The sequence below is a fragment of the Myotis yumanensis genome, unplaced genomic scaffold, assembly GCF_028538775.1.
Source record: "Myotis yumanensis isolate MYYU_CA2020_CCGP unplaced genomic scaffold, mMyoYum1.0.hap1 SCAF_8, whole genome shotgun sequence".
Taxonomy (NCBI): domain Eukaryota; kingdom Metazoa; phylum Chordata; class Mammalia; order Chiroptera; family Vespertilionidae; genus Myotis; species Myotis yumanensis.
This window is the reverse complement of record NW_027223759.1, coordinates 75,968,389-75,991,515: the sequence shown is the minus strand read 5'-3', so window position 1 is coordinate 75,991,515 and position 23,127 is coordinate 75,968,389. Positions and strand designations below refer to the sequence as shown.

Below are 23,127 nucleotides of genomic sequence, written 5' to 3'. Positions count from 1 at the left end.
GCCCTACCTATTTCCCCCTCCCTTTATTTTCAAGCAAATTCTAGACATGGTATCATCGTATCTGTAAATACTTCAGTATGTATGAGATATAATTATTAACCGATAGACAAAACACCTTCTGTTCCTCAATGGCTTAAAAAGTGACGTTTTCACTGAACAGCACTTTGCTCTCTCCATAAACCAGATAACTAGCACGATGATTTTTATTTCCTGGCTTAACTAAAATGTGTAAATTCTCTGAGGGGCGTAGGTGGGAACGAGTGAGTATCAGAGCACCTCTCAGTGCCCTGCAACCAACAAAGGGAGAATGAATGAAAACTCAAAGCGCTTTAGGTTTTTAATACAATCTTATCCTGGGAATCTAGGGTCTTGTTTGCCTCTTTTCTTCTGGTCCCTTCCTGAATTCGTTATAGGAAAATTTCAAGTTCAAAGCGATTTTTAATGTATTTATTTCAGCCTGAGAAGACTATTACAAGCAGGACTTACAGGGGGCGGTGCCTCCGGGGACGGGGCTGCAACAAGGCCCCGCCCCGCGGGCTGTAGGCCCCGCCCCCGCGAGCTCCCGGCCTTTCTTTTCCTCCTCCCCTTGCCTTCCCATCCTCTTCCCAGCAGCCCCAGCGCCGGCGCCGGCGGTCCTCAAGATGGCGGCCGACAGTGAGGTGAGGGGTCGCTCCCTGCCCGTTCCTGCCTGCAAGCGCGCTCCTCTGCCTCAGCGCCTGTACGCTCAATCTCTTTTTTTCTTTTTCTCCCCCCCCCCTCCCCGCAGCCCGAGTCCGAGGTGTTTGAGCTCACGGACTTCACCACTGCCTCCGAGTGGGAAAGGTGAGTGAGTCGTGTCATTGGTTCGCAACACCTTGGGCCTCGGCTGGCGTCCCCTCCGCCGCCCCCTCAGCCCTGACCGCACGTGACGTCACTGCTCTGTGAAAAGCGAGACCCCGGGGTCCCCGGTCCCCGCCTCCTCCGTCTCGGGGCAGCCCAACGCCTCTTCCGCGTCTGGCGTCTGCAAGCCGGGGCCCGCCCCCGGCCGCGGAACCCCGAGACTCCGCTCTCAGACAAAGTTGTGTTTGCCCTCACACCACTTTCCTCGGACCTTGGTCGTTGCCCACACGCACAGTTTCCGTGGCTGCCACTCCCGCACTATTTCCGTGTATGTTTAACTCGTGGACATAAGCAATACACTTCGCAGCTGCCTTTTCCCTTCCGCGTCACGTGAGTGAACCCTCTGGGGCGGAGGCCGCGGGCGCACTGACAGGTGGTGTCCGCTGGCCACTGTCCGTGCCCTCCCACCCCGTCCTTTCCAATAGCCTTTCCAGGGTCTGCATCTGGTCGTCTGCTGGCCCCTGCCCTCCCACCCTGTCCTTTCCAATAGCCTTTCCGGGGTCTGCATCTGGCCGTCCGCCGGTCACTGCCCCTGCACTTCCACCCCGTCCTTTCCAGTAGCCTTTCCAGGGTCTGCATCTGGTCGTCTGCTGGCCCCTGCCCCTGCACCCCCACCCTGTCCTTTCCAATAGCCTTTCCGGGGTCTGCATCTGGCCGTCCGCCGGTCACTGCCCCTGCACTCCCACCCCGTCCTTTCCAATAGCCTTTCCAGGGTCTGCATCTGGCCGTCCACCGGTCACTGCCCCTGCACTCCCACCCCGTCCTTTCCAATAGCCTTTCCAGGGTCTGCATCTGGCCGTCCACCGGTCACTGCCACTGCACTCCCACCCCGTCCTTTCCAATAGCCTTTCCAGTGTCTGCATCTGGCCGTCCACCGGTCACTGCCCCTGCACTTCCACTCCGTCCTTTCCAATAGCCTTTCCAGGGTCTGCATCTGGTCGTCTGCTGGCCCCTGCCCTCCCACCCTGTCCTTTCCAGTAGCCTTTCCGGGGTCTGCATCCGACCTCGGGACGCATTGACCCCGTGGGTAGTGTGCCCCGGCTCCCTGTGCCTGCCCAACTCCACTGAACAGCGGAAACTGTTGTGCCACTGAAGTGAGTGGGAAGCCAAGTTTGCGGAGGGTTGCACGCTTAGATGAAGATTAGTGTTCGGCGTCCCAGAAACCCTTCAGCTTCCCGGGTTTCGAGTGTGAGCGAACTTGCTGCAGCATTTTGTCGTCTTTCCGGCCGTTAGGTGACGTAGGAAGACATAAAAGGTCTCAGCGGGAATAACAGCTTGACCTGTGGGATCTTCCAGCAAAGCGAAGTCAGGGAGACATAACCACGCTGGCAAGGCTGTAGTGAGCAGATACTGTGTGTCCAGAATTTATGCTAATGGAAGAGAAGAAAAACAAAACCCTAGACCCGTATTTCACCAAACCAATCAGCAAATAGTTACATTGGAAGCCACTGGCACTAACTGTAAACACAGCAGTTTAAGTAAGGATGGTATTGTTACGGATTAGCCTTGTTGGAGATATTTTCATAGGAAAGAGAGAAAATGAGCCGGGCATGGGAAGTAGGAAGCGTTTGGTTAGACATGAGAAGGTACTGACACGAGTAGAGACGGTGAAAATGAACCTTTGGAACTTCGTGAAGAAATGCTTGACTGGAGTGCAGGTCACCTTAGAACTAAGATTCCTAAAGAAGACAGGACCAGGTTATGGACACCCGCCAAAGCTAATTAGAGACCAGTGACTTTGGTGTGGCTCAGAATGCTTGTCTCTGATTATGTCTGTCTGAGGTGGGCCCCAGTACTTGCATTTCTAACAAGTTCCCTCCCAGGGGATGTTGCTGTTGCCGGTGGGTCTGCAGAGCACACTGAACATGAGCCATTGGAGAACAAGAGTGAGAGACACTTGATTTTATAGTGGCAGAGATGATGTGAGAGTTGTTTCAGAAGATGAAGTAAAATTAAGGCAATGACTTACCTTTATCCATAGTTAGGTTGGTGATTTGGAGATTGGAGAGAAAGGATAGAGGAAAGGATTGTAAGGCATTTCAAAAGAAGATTTAGATAGAACTCGAGGAAATTTGAGAGTAGAAAAAAGCAAACTCAACTGCAGCTTCTTTCCTGAAAGAATGGAGATAAAGTGGCAGAGCATGAAGAGTGCAGTTTTAGACCTGTTGAATGTGAAATACAGGCAGTCCTCGGGTTATGTTGGACTCCACGTACGTCGCTTCATGGTTGCGTCACCATCTCCCATTAATTAAAAAAAAAAAAAGTTCCGTCATTTTGACATATGTACATATGAGCTTTATGTTTTTTTTATTATTTATTTACCACAAGTAAAGGGCAGGAATTGTTATCTTTCTTTTAAATTTGTTTTATTGCTTCGCTTCATTACTGCTGTGTATGTGCTCCATGTGAGTGACTTAGGTGCTTATGTAGGTGGGTTTCGACCTAACGGCGAAAATCGCATTATGTCGCGCCATAGGAAAGGATCTCCGACGTAACCCAAGGACCTACTTGTAATAACTTCTTGTCTTGAAGGCAGTTAGAAAAATGTAACCTGAACCTTGGAAGATGACAGTTGGGTGTGAATGAGGAAACAGCAGAGTATTGAATGGAAAAGGATCACTTTGCCCCACCTAAATATTTAAAACATCCTGAAATAGAATATTAAAATCCTCTAGTTCCTTATCTACACTAATAAAAGAGAAACATGGTAATTAGCGTACAACCGCTACCCTTTTCAGTGGCTAATCAGTGAGTATATGCAAATTAACTGTCAGCCAAGATGGTGGCTGGCAGCCATGCACTAAAGCGAGCAGGGAGGCTTGCTTGCTCCAGTGACTGCAAATTCCATCATTTCCCGCCTGTCGCTGCCTGCCTCTCAGCTGCAACTCTAAGCAACTATACTATGTTGCAAATAAGAAGCTAAACAAAACCCCAGAAACCGGCTTTCATTCAGCCGGGATTCATCCAGCCAGACCACAACATTGTATCGATGTTTTCAGCAGCGAGGCCTCAGAGCTAAAGCTGGCCCAGAATAAAAAAAAAAAAAAAAGAAAACAAGGAGCAGTTGGGAGCTTTAGTCACTTGCTTCAGGAAAACAGCCGTCAGCCCCTCACCCAGACTGGCCAGGCACCCCAGTGGGGACCCCCACCCTGATCCAGGACACCCTTCAGGGCAAACCAGCCAGCCCCCACCCATGCACCAAGCCTCTATTCTATATAGTAAAAGGGTAATATGCCTCCCAGCACTGGGATCAGCAGAGCAGTGAGGCTCCCGGCACCAGGATCAGCGTGACGGGGGGCAGCGCCCAAACCCCCTGATCGTCCTGCGGCTCTGTGAGTGACAGGGCTGGGCCACAACCTCCCTTTCCGCCCTGCTCTGTTCATGATGGGAAGGCAACCCAACCCCCTGATCAGACCTGCTCTGGGCCTGATAGGGGGGAGTTACCTAATCCCCTGATTGCCCTGTGGCTCTGTGTTTGACAGGGTGCAGCGCACCAACCCCCTGATCGGCCCTGCTCTGTGTGTGACAGGGTAGAGCCATAACCTCTCCATTGGCCCTGCCCCAAGTGTGACAGTGGTGGCGCCCTAACCTCCTGGTCGGCCCTGCTCTGTGGGTGATAGAGGGTGGCGCCCCAACCCCCCTCCACGGGCCTTGCTCTGTGTGTGACAGGGTAGAGCCATAACCTCCCCACTGGCCCTGCCCTGAGTGTGACAGGGTGCAGTGCCCCAACCCCCTGATCCGCCCTGCTCTGTGTGTGACGGGGTGGTGCCCCTACTCTCCTATCGGCCCTACTCTGTGAGTGACAGGGGGGAGCTCCTCAACCCCCTGATTGGCCCTGCTCTGTGAGTGACAGGGGGGAGCTCCCCAACCCCCTGATGGGCCCTGCTCTGTGTATGACAGGGTACGGAGCCCCAACCCCCCTGATCGGCCCTGCTCTGTGAGTGACAGGGGACAGCGCCCCAACCCCCTGATTGGCCCTGCTCTGTGTGTGACAGGGGGTGGCACCGCAACCTCCCCATTGACCCTGCCTTGAGTGTGACAGGGGGCGGTGCCCCAACCCCCCAATTGGCCCTACCCTGAGCGTGACTGAGGGTGGCATCACAACCTCCCGATCCGCCCTGCTCTGTGCATGATGGGGCGGCGCCCCAACTCCCTAATCGGCCCTGCTCTGAGCCTGACCAGGGGCTGCACTTAGAGATTGGGCGTGCCCTCTGCCACCCGGAGCAGGGCTAAGCCAGCAGGTCGTTATCTCCCGAGGGGTCCCAGACTGCGAGAGGGCACAGGCCGGGTTGGGGGACCCCCCTCCTCCCCCAGTGCACAAATTTTTGTGCACCGGGCCTCTAGTCTACACTAATAAGAGAGAAACATGGTAATTGGCGTATGACTGCTACCCTTCCCATTGGCTAATCAGCATATCCTTATGCAAATTAACTGCCAGCCAAGATGGCAGCTGGCAGCCATGCACTGAAGCGAACAGGGAGGCTTGCTTGCTCCAGTGACTGCGGACTCCAACGTTCCCCGTCTGACTTGCAGGCCTCTCAGCTGCAACTCTAAGCAACTATGTTGCAAATACAGAAGCTAAACAAAACCCCAGAAACCGGCTTTCAGTCAGCCCGGCTTCAGCCAGTCTGACCGCAACATTGTATCAATGTTTTCAGCAATGAGGCCTCAGAGCTAAAGCTGGCCCAGAATTCAAAAAGAAAAAAAGGAGCGGTTGGGAGTTTCAGTCACCCGCCAGCCGGAAAACGGCCCTCAGCCCCTCAGCCAGCCTGGCCAGGCACCCCCGTGGGGACCCCACCCTGATCCAGGACACCCTTCAGGGCAAACCAGCCAGCCCCCACCCATGCACCAGGCCTCTATTCTATATAGTAAAAGGGTAATATGCCTCCCAGCACCGGGATCAGCAGAGCCGCGAGGCCTCCTGGCACCGGGATCAGCATGACAGGGGGCAGTGCCCAAACCCCCTGATTGCCCTGCGGCTCTGTGTGTGACAGGGGATGGCGCCCCAACCCCCTGATCAGCCCTGCTCTGTGCCTGATAGGAGGGAGCTCCCCAATCCCCTGATCGCCCTGCGGGTCTGTGTGTGACAGGGTGCGGCGCCCCAATTCCCTGATCGGCCCTGCTCTGTGTGTGACAAGGGGGCGGCATCCCAACCCCCTGATCCGCCCTGCCCTGAGTGTGAGAGTGGCGGTGCCCCAACCCCCTGATCCGTCCTGCTCTCTGGGTGATAGAGGGCAGCGCCCCCACCCCACCCCACCCCCAACGGGCCCTGCTCTGTGTGTGATGGGGTAGAGCCATAACCTCCCCATTGGCCCTGTCCTGAGTGTGACAGTGGCAGCGCTCCCAACCCCCTTGTCGGCCTTGCTCTGTGTGTGACAGGGAGCGGTGCCCTAACTCCCCTATCGGCCCTACTCTGTGAGTGACGGGGAGCTCCTCAACCCCTTGGTAGGCCCTACTCTGTGCGTGACATGTGGGAGCTCCCCAACCCCCCTGATCGGCCCTGCTCTGTGAGTGACAGGGGACAGCGCCCCAACCCCCTGATTGGCCCTGCTCTGTGCATGACAGGGGGTGGTGCCGCAACCTTCCCATTGACCCTGCCTTGAGTGTGACAGGGGGCGGTGCCCCAACCCCCCAATCGGCCCTACCCTGAGCATGACTGAGGGTGGCATCGCAACCTCCCAATCCGCCCTGCTCTGTGCATGACAGGGAGCGGCGCCCCAAGTCCCCAATCTGCCCTGCTCTGAGCCCGACCAGGGGCTGCACCTAGGTATTGGGCGTGCCCTCTGCCACCCAGGAGCAGGCCTAAGCCAGAAGGTCGTTATCTCCTGAGGGGTCCCAGACTGCGAGAGGTCACAAGCTGGGCTGAGGGATGCCCCCTTCTTCCCCGAGTGCACAAATTTTTGTGCATCGGGCCTCTAGTCTATATATATAAAACCCTAATATGCAAATAGATCAAACAGCAGAACAACCGGTCGCTATGATGTGCACTGACCACCAGGGGGTGTGCGGAACATGGCAGGTGTTGGCCTTGGTGAGATGATGGAGCAGGTGAGCTGGGGTGCCAGACCAAGGCAGGGCGCTTGTCACTGTCATTGGGGCAAGCCTCTGGTGGTTTCTGAAAATTCTTTGCTCCGCATGCCGAGGTCCTGCCCAACGCTCGCACCTGCTGCCGGTGCTGGAGCCGCTGCTCGCACAAGGCGCTGGCCCTCATCGCATGACGCTGTCAGCAGGTGCAAGTAGTGACTGCCAGCCCAGATTACCCCTCAGGGCTTTTCCACCTCCCCCTGCTCCTGAGGGGTGATCAGAGCCAGCAGCCACCTCTCACACCCACTGCCAATGCTGGAGCTGCTGCCAGCACCCACTGCTGGTGCCAGCCCTGCTCTCACTAGCAGCCGGTGCTGGAGCCGCCACTTGCACCTGCTGTCAGTGCCCAGCGCCTGTCCCAATTGCTCAGTGCCTTCAGTGAGTGTGAGCTGCGGCTCCAAGCCCTGAATGCCCCTGAGGGCTTCTCTACCTCCTGCTCCTGAGGGGTGATTGGAGCAGCAGCTGCTGCCACTTGCACTCCCTGACAGCGCAGGTCCCGCTTGCACCCGCTGCTGGCATCGGCCCCAATGGCTCCGCAGCATCAGTGGATATGAGCTAGCTGCGGTGGCAGAAAGGGGACTAGGGACTGTGGCGGGAGGGGCCGGGCGGGGGTGCGGAGGTTGGGCCGAGACCTGCCCTATGCCCACCGCAGCCTTGTGGCCCACAGTTCCTTTCAAGGTGCACGAATTTGTGCACTGGGCCCCTAGTATGGAAATGATTGTTAATACAGTTATGATAAATACAAAGTAGGAAATTTGGTTATTGACTTTTGGTTATTGACTTCTATTTCTAGAGTGAAATAGTGTTTTATGATTCATGGGAAGATGTTAAGACTTTGGAGTCTCTTCAACTTTGAGTATAATGTTTGAGTGAAAAATTCTTGTCGGTATGGTATGAGCCATACAATTTATTGAGAGGGCTGACTAGAAACCCGTATTCTTTTTATCATTTTTCTGTTGAAGAAATATTTATTGAGTGCCCATGTTTCAGGTACAATTGAGGACATTAGGGATGTGGTGGTGAATAAGAACAGATGATTCCTGCTCTTACTGAATGTATAGTTTAGTGAAAGAGACAGATATGATTAAAATAATAATAGAAATGAGTCTTAATTACAATTGAAATAAGAGCTGAGAAGGGGAATAAACCTGGTCTTTTAAGAGCATCTAGCCATTAGACCTAATATAGAATGAGGAGCCAGAGGAAATGACACTTTACCTGAGATCTGGAGAGCTTTCAGGGTAAAGTTATTGAATTATTCTAGTCAAATACCAATACTTTTAGGATAGAGTCCGATAGTAGAATTAAAAAGAAAGAAAAAGCACCTGCAATCCTACCACCATTAGATAGCGACTATTACTATTTTGAGAAAATTCCTTCTAATCTATGTGTTTTGTAAACTTGTATCAAACCATTTTAATATTTATATGGTTTCCATTAACATATGAACATTTACTTCCTCAAATGGACTTTAAAACATGATTACTAATGGGTACATATTATTTCATTGAATGGCTATACCATTAAATTACAACTCTGCTGCAGTTGCACATTAAGATAGGTTCCAGTTAACACGCAAATTTTCGCTCATATGGATACCTTTTTATTATTAAATTTTTATTCTTTTTTAAAACATATTAGCTAATTTCTGTCACACTCATATTCAAAGCTGATAATTGCCTTTTGACTGAATCCTCCTTCCCCAAAGTGAATTAGTATATATTAATGCCTTTAAATTTTTTTCCTTATGGAATTATTTTTATTACTGTTAGCTAGTTTATATTTTTTACGAATTAGACAGAAAAGTATGCTTTATAAACTGGAAATACCTGAGTCTAAGGAGACTCAATCAATTATTTAGAAAAGACAATATTTGTGCCCAGTCAGGATTAATGCCTTGAATTTTAAAGAAGAATTAATTAGAAGGTTCAGTTGAATCATAAAAAGTGACTTATCATTACTGTCTTACAACAGAAATGTAAAAATTACTATGTAAGTCACTGAAGAAAAAACCTGATGCCTTGTATTTTACTAGAATTAACTCTAATACTCTAGCAATACTATGTAGGCGTTTTAGTAGAGCAATGTTGTTGTTATATTGCATCATACTTATATAAGAAGTCAGCTTCCTAGAGTAATAACAGGTCTTGAGAAAGTGTCTTTTAATATGTATTTAACATTACTGCTGAGATTTGACAATTTTCATTTGCTAATGTTGAGCATATTGCTGGTCAAATTTGGTCTTTTTTGAAATAGGTCTTTTGATCATTAGATTTAAAGATGTGAATAATTATAAAATCTGTCAGTTTTTATAAGGATTTATAAATTCCTTAAAGCTGATAAATGTACTTGGATTTTCTTGCCAGCTGTTCCTTAAATTTTATTTTATTTTAATGAACAATGTGCCCAAATAATGTTTTCTTTTTGGGGAGGGGAGAAGGAATATCAGAATTCCTAAATCTTTAAAGGAGAAGTCATTAAATTAGTTATTTTGAAAATAGGCAAAATATTATGATTTCGTAATTATCTTTAATAGTATTATGTTAGTCTCAGTTTTTACTTCTGTCTCAAATTTATTTTATATAAACATTTATATAAAATATTCTTAATTTACATTTTTTATTCTTAATTTATATATTTTTAGCAAGCAGAATGCCTTTGTTGGATAAGCAGTATACTCAAAATATAAGAATTCTTAAATTAAAGAAAATTATTTTCACTTTTATTCCACATTGATAAATTAGACTAACCATATTAAACTTAGGAGACTTCTCTGATAAAAATGTTGAAATATAAAAAATGCTTTTCTAAGAATTGTATAACAATAGTAAAAAATATGCAGTTACATATGTAGAAAGGGTTTTTTTTGCTCCTTCCTAGGTTTATTTCCAGAGTTGAAGAAATCTTGAATGACTGGAAACTGATTGGAAACTCTCTGGGAAAGCCACTTGAAAAGGTCAGATCTATTTGCTGGTGTCTCTAAATAAGTATTTATTTTGAAATTTCTAAACTTTGCTGCATTTGGTACATTTGAATTAAAAAATTTTTAAGTTATGTATAATCTGTAAACATAAAATGGTATCTGGAAGAATTTGGACATGTGGCAAATAATATATGTAAGGCTTTTGTGAACTGTCTTTTAAATAAAATTTTATAAATACAATGTCATTCTTCATGAGTGATTTTGTTTCTCCTAATGTTTACTTCTTTCTCTCTCGCCTTCTCCCCTAGAATGTTAGAATTTTTTTTTTTTTTAAGTTTTAGTTGGTTAGAGATACACTGCAGCTACCAACTTCTTGGGTAGGATATTTTGCTTAATTAATGAGGAAAAATTCTTGGTCTTAACAACCGACTGTAATTAGCAGCCAGTTTTTACTCAATTTTTGTATTTTACAAATACCACTAGTAACACTTGTTTTCCCCACCTCCTTTTGTTTTTTTGTTTTTTTTAACTTCATAGATGTTTTGAAGATAAGACTAAATATTCAAAATGGAGGTGGAATTCTAATTCTAATCTTAAGATACTGGCGGGTTTACTCATAAACTATGCCCAAATGTTTACTGAAAAATGTACTCTGAGAATAAAGCTAAATTTTTCTGTATTTTGATAAAGGGAACTAACAGTTTGGTTTAGGCTTATATAGATGCTTTGTTAGACTAATTATTTTGAAGTAAAATTGATTGTTTTTATTATAAATCTATCGTTAGCCCTAACCGGTTTGGCTCAGTGGATAGAGCATCGGCCTGCGGACTGAAAGGTCCCAGGTTCGATTCCAGTCAAGGGCATGTACCTTGGTTGTGGGCCCATCCCTAGTGGGGGGTGTGCAAGAGGCAGCTGATTGATTTTTCTCTCTCATTGATGTTTCTAACTCTATCCCTCTCCCTTCCTCTCTGTAAAAAAATCAATAAAATATATTTTAAAAAATAAATCTATCATTAACTGATTTATCCCTCTATAACAGCGGTTCTCAACCTGTGGGTTGCAACCCCTTTGGGGGTCAAATGACCCTTTCACAGGGGTTGCCTAAGACCATTGGAAAACACATATATAATTACATACTGTTTTTGTGATTAATCACTATGCTTTAATTATGTTCAATTTGTAACAATGAAATTGGGGGTCACCACAACATGAGGAACTGTATTAAAGAGTTGCAGCATTAGGAAGGTTGAGAATCACTGCTCTATAAGGAAATCTCAGTTCTCAATATTTGCTATGTTATTTTTCACCTTAATGGTGATGTTAACAGAATTTGAGACAATGAAAGCATTAGGATATTTTTCTTTAGCTATATGAATAGGAACAGGAAAAGTAACACTAATATAGAAATCACCTCATTTAAAGCTATGCTGAAATGTATAGAGTAAATTGATTTACTATATTAAAATATTTTTATGATTACATTTTGAAATAAAGAAAATGTGAAGTTCTCAATCACAGATCATTCTATCCCATGTGAAACAAATACATACAACAATTGATACAGATGTCAATAAGATTAAAGGCAAAACAAGCTAGGTATAACTGGAATGAAAAATTATTTGTACCACCAAAAAGAGAGCTAAACCTGATATTTGTGAGCTGATATCCCTCCATTATATGATTTACACATATATGCTGTGTGTCAGATCTAAAGAAATGGTGAGCAAGATTCATGTTGACACTGAACATAAATTCACATGAGAGAAGTAATAAGTAAACAAGACTGAAATTTTAGATACAAAATTCAGTTTGGGGATATAAGTTGAGTAATGAATTCAAAGTAGGTAGCATACTGACATACATGTGGTAGGGACTAAAGGAGTGTAACTCTCCAACTCTTTCCTTTCTATAGATTATAGTAAATAAAATGAGATATGGAAAACATGAAGAGATTTCAAGGTGAGCTGTATAATAAGATTAAAGAAAGTATAAAGGAACGGTGTTATTTAGCATAGAAAAGAAAGTTTAGGGAATGCTTTTATGAGATTTTACTTTATGTGAAAGAGACTGATGACCAATTCTCCTCCTTCATTGAGGCAGAATTAAGAAAAATTATTTTTTCAAAACAGTTTTGAAAAATTTCAAACATAAATAAATACGATAATTTATTGAACCCTCATGTGCCCATCACCCAGTTTCAATAAAGAATAATCTGCCATTTCTTGTTTCAGTAGTACCATTATCACCTCCCCATCCCCACTAATTTTTTTTTTTAAATAATTGATATTTGGGGGGTAAAATTTACATACATTGTAATGTACAAAACTTTAATTTTTACAGATGTTTACATAACATTCCTCACTCAAGATATTGGATATGTCTGTCACCCCAGAAAGGTCCTAGTGACCCTTTCGAGTTAATTCCCATGTTCCTCACCCATGACCCCCAGGCATCTTACTGTTGTTTTTTTTGTTTTTTTGTTTTTTACTATAGATTACTTTTGCCTGTTCTAGAAATTCATATATATGCTATCATAAAGCATATATGTCTTTGTTTTAAAACAATGGTTTTAACATTGTTCTAGGTTATTGCATGTAACTATTTTTATTGTATGAATATACCACAAATTGTTTCACTTATTGGCAGATATATGGGCTATCTAATCTAATAAAAGAGAAACATGGTAATTAGCGTAGGACCGCTACCCTTCCCATTGGCTAATCAGGGTGATATGCAAATTAACTGCCAGCCAAGATGGCGGCCGGCAGCCAGGCAGCTGGAAGCTAACAGGGGGCTTGCTTGCTTCAGTGACAGAGGACTCCAATGTTCCCCGCCTGCCTTGCCGGCCTCTGAGCTGGCAGTTTGAAACTTTGTAACAAATATAGAAGCTAAACAAAACCCCAGAAACCAGCTTTCAGCCGGCCCGGGATCTCAGAGCTGGAGTTATACATTGTTTCAATTATAGAACCCAAACAAACCAGATACCTGCTTTCAGCAGTGGAAGCCTCAGAGCTAGAGCCAGAGCTAAAGTTGGCCCAGAATAAAAACAGAAAAAAGAAAAAAGGAGCAGTTGGGAGCTTCAGTCAGCCACCAGCTTGAAAGCAGCCCTCAGCCCCTCACCCAGACTGGCCAGGCACCCCAGTGGGGACCCCCACCCTGAAGGGTGTGTGACCATCTGCAAACAGCCATCATCACCTCATCCAGGCTGGCCAGGCACCCCAGTGGGGACCCCCACCCTGATCCAGGACACACTCCAGGGCAAACCAGCCGGCCCCCAGGCCTCTATCCTATATAGTAAAAGGGTAATATGCCTCCCAGCACCGGGATCAGTGGAGCCTCGAGGCCTCCTGGCACCGGATCAGCGTGACGGGGCAGCGCCCAAAACCCCTGATCGCCCTGCGACTCTGTGTGTGACAGGGTGCGGTGTCCTAACCCCCTGCTCGGCCCTGCTCTGTGTGTGACAGGGTGCAGTGCCCCAACCGCCCCCCCCCCCCCGCCCCCCACGGACCCTGCTCTGTGTGTGATGGGGTAGACCCATAACCTCCCCATCGGCCCTGCCCTGAGTGTGACAGTGGCAACGCCCCAACCCCCTGATCGGCCCTGCTCTGTGGGTGATAGAGGGCGGCGCCCCAACCCCCTGATCCGCCCGGCTCTGTGTGTGACAGGGCAGTGCCCCAACTCCCCTATTGGCCCCACTCTGTGAGTGACAGGGGGGAGCTCCTCAACCCCCTGATTGGCCCTGCTCTGTGCGTGATAGGGGGGAGCTCCCCAACCCCCTGATGGGTCCTGCTCTGTGCATGACAGGGGGCTGTGCCCAACCCCCTGATTGGCCCTGGTCTGTGCATGACAGGGGGCAGCACCCAACCCCCTGGTTGGCCCTGCTCTGTGTGTGACAGGGTACGGAGCCCCAACCCCCCTGATGGGCCCTGCTCTGTGCGTGACGGGGCAGCGCCCCAACCCCCTGATTGGCCCTGCTCTGTGCGTGGCGGGGTGGCGCTGCAACCTTCCCATCGACCCTGCCTTGAGTGTGACGGGGCGGTGCCCCAACCCCTCAATCGGCCCTACCCTGAGCATGACTGAGGGTGGCATTGCAACCTCCTAATCCGCCCTGCTCTGTGCATGACAGGGGGCGGTGCCCCAACTCCCCAATCGGTCCTGCTCTGAGCCCGACCAGGAGCTGTACCTAGGTATTGGGCGTGCCCTCTGCCACCCAGGAGCAGGCCTAAGCCAGCAGGTCGTTATCTCCCAAGGGGTCCCAGACTGCGAGAGGGCACAGGGCGGGCTGAGGGACCCCCTCTTACCCCCCAAGTGCACAAATTTTTGTGCACCGGGCCTCTAGTCCTATATAATAAAGAGCTAATATGCTAATTAGACCCAACAGCAGAACGACCGCCTGGAGGACCTTCTGGACGAAGCCGAGGCTCCGAGGGCTGGCCGAGGCTGCAAGGGGTTGTGAGGCCTGGCCGGGGCTGCGAGGGCCAGCTGAGGCAGCTGGGACTGCAAGGGCTGAGATCCCTTGCACAAATTTTGTGCTTTGGGCCTCCAGTCTATATATATAAAAGTCTAAGCAACCGAACGACTGGTTGCTATGATGCGCACTGACCACCAACGGGCAGACACTCAATGCAGGAGCTGCCCCCCTGATGGTCAGTGTGCTCCCACAGCCAATCTCCTGTGGCTGGCCAACCTCCTGTGGTTCCTCCCCCTGGCTGGCCCCAATTGGCCCTGATTGGGACTGGGCAAGATGGCCCGACAAGCTGAGGGACTCCACCCATGCTTGAATTCGTGCACCGGGCCTCTAGTTATGAATAAAGCAGAACATTCTTGTATGAGGCCTTTTGGTAGACATATGTTCTTACTTTTCTTGAGTAAATATTTAGGAGTGGATTTATAGGGTCATAGGATAGTGTATGCTTTGTACTTAACTATAGTAAACTGCTGAAACTTTTTGTACCATTTTAACCCCTCACCAGCAAATATATGAGAGTTCAGGTGGCTCCACATTCTCATCAACAATTGATTTTCAGTCTCATAAATTTTAGTCATCCTAAATGGGTATGTAGTTTGTGGAACTAATTTGTATTCCTCATTCTGGTTTTAATTTGTATTTCTGTGGTGAATATCGGTAGCAAACACCTTTTCTTATATGCTTACTAGAGGCCTGGTGCATGAAATTCATGCACGGGGGTGGGGGGTGTCTCCCTCAGCCTTGCCTGCACCCTCTCTAATTCAGGACCCCTCGGGGGATGTCCGACTGCCACTCGCAATGCAGGACCGCTGGCTCCTAACCACTTGCCTGCCTGCCTGATCGCCCCTAACTACCTCTACCTGCCTGCCTGATTGCTCCTAACTGCTCCCCTGCTGGCCTGATCACCCCTAACCACCTCTGCCTTGCCCCACAACCGGGACCCAGGATTCCCTCCTCTAGCCGGTCGAAGGCACGTTGGTCTTTAGACATTTTTTGTCGATAGCGCTGGTGTTTTTCTGCATCAGAGAGATGTTTTTCAAGTAGCTGGTGTTCAGATACATTTTGTCGCAGGCGCCGCCTTCTTTCAAGATCAGACACACGCTGCTCTACAGACATTTTCTGTCGATAACACTGGCATCTTTTGGCTGCAGAGCTACATTGTATCAACAGTTGTTCTTTAAACATAGTCCCACCTCTCTACTCTCTCGGTCTGAGATGCAGGTGATTGAGAGTCCTGGCTGTCAGGCCACTGAGAGCTGTCTGACCAAAGGCTGATTCTGGCTGATTCTGTGGGGGTGGGACTTCCTCCTTTCTGCTGTCAGTTTCCACAGCTGTGATGAGCAAGCTGGGGTGACAGAGGGAGCCGTGCTCTCCAAGCTGCCCTCTCTCGCTCTGCTCTAGGGCCTCCTGCTCTGCCAAGTCCTTCAAACCTCCCGCTCTCCGCCCGCTCCTCTCCCGCTCTGCTCTCTGCTGGCAAGGTCCTGGGAACCTGCGGGCATGGCTACGGCCTTGCCTCCCGGGGCGGCGAAGGTCCCAGGAGCCCGCAGGTGTGGCTTGGCGTGGCAGGCCTCGCTTCCCAGGCCAGCAATGGTCCCAGGAACTCGAGGTCACCATCGCCTCCTGGGGCACTTGACACCTGTGTATGCAAATTAACGCCATCTTTGTCATGTTAATTTGCATACTCACTCTGATTGGGTGTTGGGTGTGGCTTGTGGGCATGGCTTGAGCATAGCGGAGGGGCGGTTAATTTGCATGGTTCTCTTTGATTATATAAGAATGAATTGAAGGAGGGAGGTTAGAATGTTGCTTTTAGTTGACCTAAATTATCTTAAGTCTGTTTTGGAGATAAAATCTGGATTTCTTGTTGATTACAACCAACTTTTCCTTGAGATAGCTGTTGGTAAGGTTGACTGCAGTACCCAGAATCCAGGGGTTATGACTTATATATACACATAAAAAGAATATTTCAGCTTTCCTTCAGGCTTGAAAAAGGCATTCACCTCTCATTTTCTGGACTTCTTTTTCTTTGTTTTAGCCTTAACTTTGTTATAGTAGGCATTTCTTCTAGCAAAACAAGCTCTTCTGTATATTATTATTGTTACTCATTTCAATTTGAAGTTTTTGGTATGGACCATATATGTCTTAATTTCACACAGCTTAACCTAAATTTAAGGAAACCCAACATGTACATGTCATACATGATGATGATTCTAATAAAAGATTGCTATTTGATGTATTTAATAAGATACCTTTAGGGCATTTAAAATATGATTTAACTCAGTTCGGAACTGTAAATGCTTTGCTAGGAACATACAGAACATTTGGGTGTTTTACATTAAGTATAGTTATGAAAACACTTTTTAAAAGCTCAGTAACTCAGCATTATTGTTTACATATTTTCTATCTAGTTTGGGACTATCTGTTCTAGGATGGTGTTCCCTGCATCCTAATGATGCTATGCTGCCATGACTATCTACCTCTCCAGTGGAAAGAATAGCTATGGGAGATTAGAGGCTCCATGAGAAATATTCTTTTTTCTGGTTATGTTGCATAAGTAAGGTTGCTTTTTAAGATTTTTAAATAAAATGTTTTCCCAAAAAAATTGCTGTTTACAAAATAAATGAACAAATTAAATAAACAGATTCATAGACACAGAGATCAGACTGATGGTTGCCAGAGGGGAAGGAGTTCAGGGGACTAGGTGAAAAAGATAAAGGGATTAAGAAAAACAAATTGGTAGTTACAAAATAGTCATGAGGATGTAAAGTGCTGCATAGGGAATATAGTCAATAATATTGTAATAAATATGTATGGTGCCAGGTGGGTACTTTAAATATTGGGGGACCATATTGTAAAGAATATGATTGCCTAACCACTATTCTATACATCCAAAATGAATACAAAATAATATTGGGTAGAAGAACCAAGATGGCAGCTTAAGAAAGCAACTGTACTCGCCACCTCTCACAGCCACATCAAAATTACAACTAGACCAAGATGGCGGCATAGGTTAACGCCGGAGTTTGCTGCCTCGAACAGCCACTTCAAAAATACAACTAAAAGACGGAACGGACATCATCCAGAACCACAGGAAGGCTGGCTGAGTGGAAGTTCTACAACTAGGAGGAACCGAGAATCAGAGGAGGCGCAGTGCTGAAGTAAAATACTAAGGTGCAGAGTGCGCGCGAGGTGCGGGCTGGTGGCTGAGGGCGCGGTTGTCTGTTTCAATCCGGAGGGAGCCTCAGACTCTGAGCTCCAGATCCGGGCGAGTCTCTAGGGACCCAGACTCAAACGGGAGAAGCAGGACTGTCTGGCTACGGTCCCTCCGAGGTTTGCAGCTGTTGCTGGGACAGAGAGGCAGAGCCCCTGGGGATGGACGAGAGCAGCCATAACTGCTCCCTCGTCCGCCCTGGTGATCCTGTGGGACCCGCCCCACCCAAGCCCTGCACAGAGGCATTTGCTGGATAGCCTCAGGCAAAGGCTAGATTAGCACCTCCCTAGAGGACACAAGTTCTTCCACTGCAGACACAGCTGATTAACACAGCCAGTCGGCCTGGAGGTCAAATCCCTCTAGTATTAACTACAACAATCAAGGCTTAATTACAACAAGACTGCGCACAAAGACCACTAGGGGGTGTACCAAGAAAGCGTAAAAAATGCGGAGACAAAGAAACAGGACAAAACTATCAAGGGAGGATATTGAGTTCAGAACCACACTTTTGAGGTCTCTCAAGAGGCTTCTAGAGTCTGTTGATAAACTTGATGAGATGTACAGGAAATCTAATGAGACCCTCGATGGTGTGATAAAGGACCATCTAGAAAGTAAGCATACACTGACTGAAATAAAGAATATTATACAGACACCCAACAGCAGACCAGAGGAGCGCAAGAATCAAGTCAAAGATTCGAAATGCGAAGAAGTGAGAAACACCCAACTGGAAAAGCAAAATGAAAAAAGAACCCAAAAATACGAAGATAGTTTAAGGAGCCTCTGGGACAGCTTCAAACGTACCAACATCAGAATTATAGGGGTACCAGAAGATGAGAGAGAGCAAGATATTAAAAACCTATTTGAAGAAATAATGACAGAAAACTTCCCCCACCTGGTGAAAGAAATAGACTTACAGGTCCAGGAAGCGCAGAGAACCCCAAACAAAAGGAATCCAAAGAGGACCACACCAAGACACATCATAATTAAAATGCCAAGAGCAAAAGACAAAGAGAGAATCTTAAAAGCAGCAAGAGAAAGAAACTCAGTTACCTACAAAGGAATACCCATATGACTGTCAGCTGATTTCTCAACAGAAACTATGCAGGCCAGAAGGGAGTGGCAAGAAATATTCAAAGTGATGAATAGCAAGAACCTACAACCAAGATTACTTTATCCAGCAAAGCTATCATTCAGAATTGAAGGTCAGATAAAGAGCTTCACAGATAAATAAAAGCTAAAGGAGTTCATCACCACTAAACCAGTATTATATGAAAAGTTGAAAGGTATCCTTTAAGAAGAGGAAGAAGAAGAAAAAGGTAAAGATACAAATTATGAACAACAAATATGCATCTATCAACATGGAATCTAAGAATCAAGTGAATAAATAACCTGATGTACAGAATGAACTGGTGGTTATAATAGAATCAGGGACATAGAAAGGGAACAGACTAACTATTCTTGGGGGGGAAAGGGGTGTGGGAGATGCGGGAAGAGACTGGACAAAAATCGTGCACCTATGGATGAGGGCAGTGGGTGGGGAGTGAGGGCGGAGGGTGGTGTGGGAGCTGGAAGGAGGGGAGTTATGGGGGGGAAAAAGAGGAACAAATGTAATAATCTGAACAATAAAGATTTAATTTTAAAAAAAAATTACAACTAAAATACAGAACACCATCATTCAGAACCATCTGAAATCTGGCTGAATTGAAGTCCTACAACTAGAGAAGTAAAGAAGAAAGCACACTGATACTGGTAGGAGGGATGGAGGCACGGAATGGGCTGGACTGGCACCCATGTGTGCCGCTTTTGGATCGGGAGGGAGATTGTCTCTGTCTCTGCAGGGGCCGCCTGTGAGGAGCAAGGGGTCCCAGCCTCTCAACCCAGGGTTCCAGAACTGGGAAGAGAAGTTGCCATTAACTACGGACTATAAAAACTAGTGGGGATTAGGGCTGAGTGACAAGGAGGCTGCTGGAGACCCAGCTATTCTTTTTAAAGGACTGATGCACAAACTGAACTTAAAAGGTCCCACTTCCTCTGAGCTCCAGTGCCAGGATGAGGCTCTGGGGACCCAGACACATACGAGGAGGAACTGGATGTCTGGCATCAGGGCAGGAAATCGGGGCAGCTTTCTCCCAGATGCAGGTGCTCACAGGGGTCATTGTTCATGTGCTGGCACCTCCTCTGTGGCAGGACTGACTGGCAGCCATACTTGTTTGCTCTGCCTTGGTGATTCCCTGAGATCCCGCCTCATCCTATTTGCAGCCTCACTCACCCATTTGCAATGGCTTTTGCATATGAATGGCTGTCCTTGCTGAGGCTTCAAACTTTCCTAAAATCTCTTAACAAGCTGCAGTTGGGTCAGCATGCTCCAAACCTAACAGTAAAAGGCCCAAGGCCCTGCACTAGCATGAGCCTGCCTTGCTTCATAGCTGGGCCTTGCCTGGGCACCTCCAAGCCCAATCCAAATAACTCCTGCAAGGTGGCCCCATGCAGTGGCTGACTTTGCACCTCCCTGGAGGCCCTAGATCCAGTGCACCTGATGGACAGCTTCAGACCATAGCAGATTACAACTCTACACATCCATAAGTGACACACCCAAGGGGAAGACTCAGTGAGGACTGAAGCCCCACTGAAGCAAGTCCTGCTCCATAGGAATGTCTCCTGCACAGCATCTCTCCCACTGTAGCTACAGTTGGTGCTCACAGCCAATTGGCCTAGAGGTCAACTCCTCCCAGTGACACCAACAACAATCAAGGGTCAACAGCAAGACTGTGTACACAGTCCACACAGGGACACACCTAGAGTGCCAGCTCAGGTGACTGGGGAGACTGAGACACTGGGCCCTATAGGACACCTACTACACAAGGTCACTCTACCAATTCCAGGAGACATAGCAGCTCTATGTAATACACAGAAACAAATATAAGCCAAAATGGGGAGACAAAGAACATATCAGAAATGAAAGAAATGGAAGCAAGCAAACTTTTGGATAGAGAGTTCAAAACCATGGTTATAAGGCTACTCAAGGATCTTCTTGAGACTTTCAAGGATCTTAGTGAGAAAGTTAAAGACATGAAAAAGGACCAGTCAGAAATTAAGCATACACTAACTGAAATAAATAATAATTTACAGGGAATCAACAGTAGAGTAGAGGATTCTGAGAATCAAATCAAGGGTTTGGAATATGAGGAAGCAAAAAACACCCAATTAGAAGAGCAAAAAGATAAAAGATTCCAAAAATATGAAGATAGTGTAAGGAGACTCTGGGACAACTTCAAGTGTACCAACATTCACATTATGAGAGAAGGAGGAGATGAGAGAGAGCAAGATATTGAAAACCTATTTGAAGAAATGGCAGAATGCTTCCCCTACCTGGTGAAAGAAATAGACGTAGCTACAGTGGGAGAGATGCTGTGCAGGAGACATTCCTATGAAAGCACAGAGTCCCAAACAAGAGGAATCCAAAGAAGCCCACACCAAGACACAGCATAATTAAAATGCCAAGGGTTAAAAACAAAGAGAGAATATTAAAAGCAGCAAGAGAAAAGCAGTTACCTACAAGGGGTTGCCCATATGACTCAGCTGATTTCTCAACAGAAAGTTTGCAGGCCAGAAGGGAGTGGTAAGAAATATTCAAAGTGATGAATATCGGGGACCTATAATCAAGATTACCCAGCAAAGCTCTCATTTAGAACTGAGGGTCAGATAAAGAGCTTCACAGACAAGAAAAAGCTAAAGGAGTTCATCACCACCAAACCAGTATTACATAAAATGTTGAAGGGTATTCTTGGAGAAGGGGAAGGGAAAGGGATAAAAATATGAACAATAAAATGGCAACAAATACATATCTATCAACAATTGAATCTAAAAATCAAAATAAACAATCTAATGAACATAATCAACTGATAAAATAGAATCAGAGGCATGGAAGCATGGAACAGACTGATGAATCTCAGAGGGAAGGGGTTGGGGGCGGGAAGAGATTAACCAAAGATCTTACCTATGGACACAGACAGTAGGGTGGTGAAGGCTAGGGATGAGGTGGGAACCGAGTTGGGATGGGGTGGGAACCAGGTGGAGATGGGCAATGAGAAGGTAAGGGGGACATCTGTAATATTCTCAACAATAAAGATTTTTTAAAAAATAAAACAATTATATTGAATGTAAACTGTAATTGAAAATTTTAAAAAGTAAAGTATAAGCAAAATTCAAAAACAAATTGCTATTTAAATGAAAATATTTGAATTCCAAAGCTTAATAAAGAAGCTTGTAAAACTTGTTAAGCTAATTTATTACTGATGTCACATCACTTAATTGATTTTACAAACTGCTTTTTTATGAAGCAATTTCTATGTTCCATAATGCCGTGTGCTGTAGTGATGTTATTTGATTTGAGATTTTATAAAAGTATATTTTATTGCCATGTACTTTCTAATTTATAAAATTTCATCGTTTTTTGTTAAAAGTAACTCAGGGATTCTGCTATTGGTAGAAAGGTGGGGTTTTTTTCTTGCATGTGAAGAAGCATGGGATTTATTGTATTTTTATGATTTTTTAAAATTCTTTATTGTTTAAAGTATTACATATAATATTACATATGTCTTCTTTTTCCCCCATTGACCTCTCCCCAGCCTCCCCAGCATATACTCTCACTCCCTTAGTGTCTGTGTTATGCTTATATGCATGCGTACAAGTCTTTTGGTTGATCTCTTACTACACCCCCCCCCCCCCCCCCCAGAATATTTATGATCCTATATAATAAAGAGCTAATATGCTAATTAGACCGGATGGTGGAACGACTTTCCAGAATGATGGGGGCAGGGCCACGAGGCAGCCAGGCCCACGAGGGGCGAGCCCCTTGCACGGATTTCGTGCATTGGCCCTCTAGTTTTATATAGAGACTCACCTCACAAAAAGTACTTGAAAATAATAATTTTGTAAGTTCCTTAATAGTTTATATTCTAGGGAATTTTTTAAAAGGAACATTGATAAATCATTTATAAAATAAGTTTCTCTTTGTTTTATTCACTTACATATTTTTTCTTTTTCTTTTTAATGTGTGGAAGATACCGGATGAAACTTAGATTAGTTGGCAGGAAAAGGGAAAAAAATTCCTGTGGTTAATAAACATAATGGTAGCTATTGAATACTTTAATGTTTCCCCCCTCTTATTGTTAAATACAGGGTATATTTACTTCTGGCACATGGGAAGAGAAATCAGATGAAATTTTCTTTGCTGACTTCAAATTCTCAGTTACTTATCATTATCTTGTACAAGAATCTACTGATAAAGAAGGAAAGGATGAAGTTTTAGAAGGTAGGCTTTTTTTAATACGTATTTTAAACTCTTGACTTGTAGGATTGATTGTCATTTTGAATACGAATTTAGTTCTCTTGATTATGTAGTATCCTCTGGATATGTTTACATATGCAAAGTTGTTTCACCAGTGCATCTGAAGTAGAAGTGATCTTTTCAGAGGAAGAATCACAGCATCATTTAAAAATTAATTAAATCAGCAAATATTTATTGAATGCTTGCCATGTGCTAGTTACTCCGCTAAGTCC

At 46.0% G+C, this 23,127-nt stretch overlaps 1 protein-coding gene across 3 annotated transcripts in view; it reads left to right on the top strand.

Annotated features, from left to right (window-relative positions):
- The first annotated feature begins 610 nt into the window (after positions 1–610).
- The window catches only part of RAB3GAP1 (RAB3 GTPase activating protein catalytic subunit 1), a 97,438-nt gene continuing 74,921 nt past the window's right edge, over positions 611–23,127 (top strand). For 2 of the 3 annotated variants that reach the window (XM_070423083.1, XM_070423082.1), the window contains exons 1-4: positions 611–659; positions 767–822; positions 9,844–9,919; positions 22,747–22,879. In XM_070423083.1, coding sequence (XP_070279184.1) covers positions 642–659; positions 767–822; positions 9,844–9,919; positions 22,747–22,879 — 283 coding nt within the window. In that variant the 5' untranslated portion in view covers positions 611–641. Of the gene's footprint in view, positions 660–766; positions 823–9,843; positions 9,920–22,746; positions 22,880–23,127 lie in introns of those variants that run through there. The other variant, XM_070423084.1, reaches the window with a different exon arrangement.